This window comes from Tachysurus fulvidraco, chromosome 19, assembly GCF_022655615.1.
Source record: "Tachysurus fulvidraco isolate hzauxx_2018 chromosome 19, HZAU_PFXX_2.0, whole genome shotgun sequence".
In the NCBI taxonomy this organism is placed as follows: domain Eukaryota; kingdom Metazoa; phylum Chordata; class Actinopteri; order Siluriformes; family Bagridae; genus Tachysurus; species Tachysurus fulvidraco.
In genome coordinates, this window is record NC_062536.1 from 7,780,539 (window position 1) to 7,786,538 (window position 6,000).

Consider the following 6,000-nt stretch of genomic DNA (forward strand, 5'->3'; position numbering starts at 1 on the left):
TTTGGGGAAATAAACATGACCAATCTTTTCCACATTTCTGCATTAAATATTTCCAAGCCAGAACATTTACATTTATGACATTAGGCAGACGTCCTTATCCAGAGCTTACATTTAATCTTATTTAACCTAATATCTCTCTCCGTCTTTCCCTCAGCGTCATCAGTAAGGTAACTCCTGATTTGGAACCTACCCCACCAACTCCTCGGACTCCGGTGTCGCGCTCTGGTCCTGGTGCTCGGATGCGTTCTCCTCCTGCCCCTCTTCTCTCAGTGCCACCTCCCATTGCCCCTGCACCTCTCCCACCCCCTGTGTTGGTGCCACCTACTCCGCCTCCGGTGTTTCAGGCCCCAGCCAGCCAGGCTAAAGCTCGCGGCTGCAGCGTCGTCACAGAGACGGTCAGCGCTTACGTGGTGAGGCTCGTCGTCTTCACTTTGTAAAGCTCAGAAGAATTCCGTAGCCGTGTTGGCTTTCATGCATCAAGTGTACTTGTTGTATAGTTTATTCTGGAATGTAGTTAGATCCTGAAGTGAACTACACTTCCTCCCGATTAGTATGCATTCCTCTATTACTTATCTACAATGGATGGCTTGTGCTTCTGCTACCAGCTTTTACTTGTATGACGGTATAATAAAGATTTAAATGGTAACTTTGGGACTACTTATGGTTTCAGATTATTTTATACACAGTTTAATCATAGTGCCAAATAAATAAATAAATTTGGATTATTATGGATTATATCATCTGTCCCTATGTTCACTGTCAGCTTTGTTAATCTGATAAGGTTGGTCAGATTCTACCCCCTTTTTTTATTTTGATTTTTTTTGTGTTGTGTGTGTGTGTGTGTGTGTGTGTGTGTGTGTGTGTGTGTGTGTGTGTGTGTGTGTGTGTGTGTGTGTGTGTGTGTGTGTGTGTGTGTGTGTGTGTGTGTGTGTGTGTGTGCGCGCGCGCGGTGTCCCACAGATTCGTGACGAGTGGGGTAATAAGATCTGGATCTGCCCTGGCTGTAATAAACCCGATGACGGCAGTCCCATGATCGGCTGTGATGAGTGCGATGACTGGTATCACTGGTAAGAATGACAACTCAACCCCAGAATTTAATGAAGTAGCTTGTGAGAAAGGATCCCTTCCTCTTATGCAGCCTTCTATAGGCTCTCAGCTCGCTTCCAGGATTTTATACACTTTATACGCTGGAGTTTCTCTCTAAGAAAAAAGCACATTTTTTTATACATCCCAAATAGATTCCTGATGTATTCATTTAAATAATTAAGTAAAGAAATTTTCCTTTGCTTAAATTTATAAGAAATCTGTTTTATTTTTTACTTTTTATTTCTTTTTATTTCCTTAACTTCAGAATTTGTGTATTTGTGCTTGTTAGAAGGTGTATTCCCCCCCCCCCCCTTCACCGTTTCATTTGATTTATTAGAATTTATTATTTATTAGTCTTAAACCAAACTGTAAATATTTGCATGTTTTCTCTTTATTCTAAAATGCAGTCCATTTGATTATATTTACATTTCTGGCATTTGGCAGACGATTATGCAGAGCGATGTACAGAAGCTCTTTAAAGTTTCTATCAGTTAATACATCACCACTAGTTCACTGGACTTCCATCAACCTAAAACTCTTGGGTACATTTTTATTAAATATCAAAAAATAAACACTGTTTGAAGTGTTTCAGCAAGACTTGGGTCTTCACCTAACATTTGAGGTTTGTCTGAGGTTCGCTTCATTCGTTTTCACTAGTAAAAGCTGAGAACGATGCTTTTCTAAAGTGTGACTCAAACTCACCTTACAGAGAAGCCAACTGACAGAAGGGGAAAGGACACGGGATATAAAAAACGTATAGCACTTAGCTGTTGCACCGGATTGATGGATCGCCTCGCTCGGTACATTTACTCTAGCTACCATAATACCCCGGTTCTCTCGGTAATCATGCCGGCTTAGCGCTATCACATGATCACTGAATCTCTGTGCAAACGTCTGGCGCTTTTACAGACGTTCAGTAATAACAGCACGGATTAGGATAGAGTCTGCGTCACACTTTAATATTTTCTTTCAGTAGGCCATCACATAATTATTCTTACATACATAAATAACCACTCCAGACCAGATCCTCCTTTATATGCCCACTATGCCCATTATGCTTTGAGGCATGTTTTTATAGACTCTGATGGTTTCAGCTTTTCTATGGCACTTTTCATTTAACTCAGCGTTTTCATCTGAACAGATTTTTTAATGATGTAAGGATAGATTTTGTTTTAGACTTCTTTTATTTTCTTTTATTCCTCCCATGAAAACAGCCAGCATGGTGTGAAGACTGATCAGTAATAAAAGTGTAAAGACCAGTTTTACCTACACACTATGCTGCTCAACTATATATATATATATATATATATATATATATATATATATATATATATATATATATATATATATATATATTTAACTACAATGATACACAGTTTATCATAACGTATATCTGACATTCACTTCAGGCCATTTTCTAACATTTGTATGCAAGTTTCTACACACCGCTGCTCGTTTCTGCAGATTTCTCCAGTAAATATCGGTTTTAATCGCTGTGCACTCGAGTTTCTGTGGTACATACGGTACAGTATGTGAAAGATACTCTTGCTCTTGTGGATCACACTCTTTCTTCTTTCTCTGACTCCTCTGTCTCTCATTTTACTTTTCAGGCTCTGCGTAGGAATCTCCACCGCTCCCCCGGAGGATCAGCCCTGGTACTGTGTGAAGTGTTCTGGCAAGAAAAAAGACAAAAAAACGAAAAAGAGGAAACGTAAAGCGCACTGATCATCATCTCCTCTCACTCTTGCTCTCGCTCTCCCTGCCTTTCTGCTCTTTCTCCATTTCTCTCTCTCTCTCTCTCCCCTGTGGTTTCAACTTGGACATTTTCTTCCTCTCTTCCTTTTAATCAAAGTCTCTGTAGTCATTTATGTATTTTTTAAAAATGAGGTTTTGAAAAGTCTATATGTTAATTTTTTTATGTCAGTCACCCTACGATGTGTATATGATCTTTGTACGGAAGCCAGCAACTGTTCGGTAGATGTGTGCACGTCAAGGTTACACATCTTCCTCCAAGTTTTTTTCAGCCGTATGCTGACTCATCGGGATCGCATCGCTGAAAAAGGGGAAAAACATCAAGTCTGTACGTTGGTCAGCCTTTTTAAATATTGTTCTGAGTTATTTAGACTGGAAGTGCAGTTTCCTTTTATTATGGATTCAATTAAAAGCTGTTTTTTCCACAGTGTGGGGTCATTACTTTTCTGTACATTTGTGGGGGTTTTATTTTTTTTTTAAAAAGCTAAATATATAAACGTAAAGTTTGGATCTTTTACAGGTTTCTAATTTACACAACGCATAATGGCCGAGGAACCGTAACGTGTCTGTGTGTGAGAACCGTGGAGGTTCTCTCTCTCTCCTGTCAATCAAACACATCTCTTAGCTCACGTATACAAAGTCAATGGTGCTCATGTAGTCGCTCCAAGTATCAGCACAATTTATTTAGCTCTCTCTCTCTCTCTCTCTCTCTCTTTCTCCCTCTCTTTTACTCTTTCTCTCTCTCTCTTTCTCCCTTTTACTCTCTTTCTCTCTCTCTCACTCTCTCTCTCTCTCACACATGCTCTTTCTCTCTCTCTCACTCTCTCTCTCTTTTTCTCTCTCTTTCTCCCTCTCTCTTACTCTCTCTCTCTTTCTCTCTCTCACACACGCTCTTTCTCCCTCTTACTCTCTTTCTCTCTCTCTCTCTCTCTCACACACGCTCTTTCTCTCTCTCTTTCTCTCTCTCTCTTACTCTATTTCTCTTACTGTCTTTCTCTCTCTTTCTTTCTCTCTCTCTTACTCTCTCTCTCTCTTTTTTCTCTCTCTTACTCTCTCTCTCTCTCTCTTGCTCTCTCTCTCTCCAATCACACACACATGGGGAAAAGTGGGATTCAAATTGGGATAAAAAAAAATGTAATTCTCTCACAGTGATTGCAAATTCATGCTCTTTTAGGAGGTACTACGTTGGCATTTGGTATTTGGCAGACGTTTTCATCAGAAGTGACTTGAAAGTGATGCAGAATCCAATCCAAAGAAAGCTGAGCAGTTCAGGGTTAAGGGTTTCGCTTGAGGGCGGCTCTCTGTCAGTCCTAGCACTGAGCCTTAACCGCATGCTACTCCTTCACTTCACCACTGAGCAGTTATCCTGCAAGGGGAAATGAGATGAATAATAATAGTAATAATAATTGGTGGAGGTTGTTATTTATTTTCATTTAATCATTATTGTTTTGAACCAATTTGATTTAATATTTGTTTATTAATTTATTTATTTTTCTTTCCAGTTTCCGACTGCTCTGTATCAAACCCCACACTCGTATAAAGTAACTGTGTGACAGCTTCAGCACGTTTTTATAAGCATCAATCCTTGTTCCATCCCCAAAGACCCCCGACATTCAGGATTTCCTGTAAGTGTGCAGCGTCCCGCTCCAGGTGCTGTGCTCATGCCAGGTTTTTGTTTAACATGCATGCTCACAGGAGAAAGTGCCCTTAAATGGGTTTGCCTTTTTTCCATGCAGAATGACAGAGTTTCTGCAGTAGGAACAAAACCACATTGCCCTTTAACTTTATCTCCTGTGGAGTAAAATCCTAGCCTTTGTGGCTATGCCAGGGCCCATGTGTGTGTTTAAATTACACGCTGTAGTTCTTAAGTGTTCCAGTTCACCTGATGCTCAGCCTCTCCTGTTTCCTCCGCTGATCACACACTTTGCCCCGGCCCGCACAAGGCCGCTTCCAGCTCTGCATCGTCTTTAATATCTTGTTAAATATTCCTGTTGCCTGTCTTTCTTGTTAATCGCACGCAGATGTAGACGTCTGAATCAGATCGTCGCCATGTGATTGGAAGAATCAAAGCAAAATGCAGCTTTTATGCTACTTCTTTATTTTTTTTTTTTTGTTTCCACCCGATAAGAAATGTCTTCCACATGCACAGCAGTACCCATTGCACCGCTCATTAAAATAGGAGATAGGAAGGCTGTGCCCTCGCTTACTGATCAGAGCCTGGATGCAGGGCCTGGGATACAGAACACACACACAAACACACACAGCGCCACACGAACGCACGAGGTCTGTCGGTACTACACACAAAAAAGGATGCATCAGCCTGAATTCTGAAGATTGACACCAATGAAACAATCAGACATGTTTGTTCAATACTACACACACACGCGTGTCTGTCCATAATAATTATCATTAAGTAATAAAAATAATCATTATCATTAAGTCAAGAACGCATAATAATTTTAAAGCCCTTTATCTTTTTAATCCCAAAAACTGCCTTTAATTTCCTAGTGTTGGTCACATACACAATCTTTTCAATTGAATTAATACAGATCCTCAGTCACATAACCTTGTTTTAAATGTTAACCACAATTTAGTAAATAAACAAACTAACAAATAAGTAAACAAGCAGGATGTCAGACCGTTCTGCAGATCGGAGTGACACCTGATTTTTAAAGTTCTCAGAACATTTTGATTATATTTAATTCATTAAAAGAGTTTACATTATGATACCTTAGAGTCCTAATTCAGTAGCACAACAGTATAAAGGTGAGGGGTTTCTTGTAGAGCATTACACTGATTTATCATCACAGCTTTGATGTAAGTGAATGTCAGAGTGTGCAGTGTGAGCTTCTGTACTTTACTTACATCCTTGTGTAGCATTGCATTGCATATATAGAAGTAGTATTTTAGAATCCAAGTTTTCTGCCCATTATTTAGCTTTAAATATTATGATAAGGAGCAGAAGTTCTGACCAGGCAGGTGAGCTGTTAACTCTGTATTGGTTTTTTGTTTGTTTTAGATGGACAGCCTAATTTATAATGAAAGTGTTTCGGATCGAGAGTCTTACACACCACTGAGTTCAATTACCAAGGAAGCACATGATTTGTCTCAGCGTAACACAATGTATAAAGAGAGTCTCTCACTCTCTGTCTTTCTCACTCT

The 6,000-nt window shown here is 39.7% G+C and overlaps 1 protein-coding gene across 2 annotated transcripts in view; it reads left to right on the plus strand.

Moving 5' to 3' along the window:
- The window catches only part of taf3 (TAF3 RNA polymerase II, TATA box binding protein (TBP)-associated facto), a 52,501-nt gene extending 49,236 nt beyond the window's left edge, over positions 1-3,265 (plus strand). For both annotated transcript variants that reach the window (XM_047804358.1, XM_027153945.2), the window contains exons 5-7: positions 155-410; positions 961-1,067; positions 2,697-3,265. In XM_047804358.1, coding sequence (XP_047660314.1) covers positions 155-410; positions 961-1,067; positions 2,697-2,811 — 478 coding nt within the window. In that variant the 3' untranslated portion in view covers positions 2,812-3,265. The remainder of the gene's footprint in view (positions 1-154; positions 411-960; positions 1,068-2,696) is intronic.
- Positions 3,266-6,000: the final 2,735 nt, after the last annotated feature.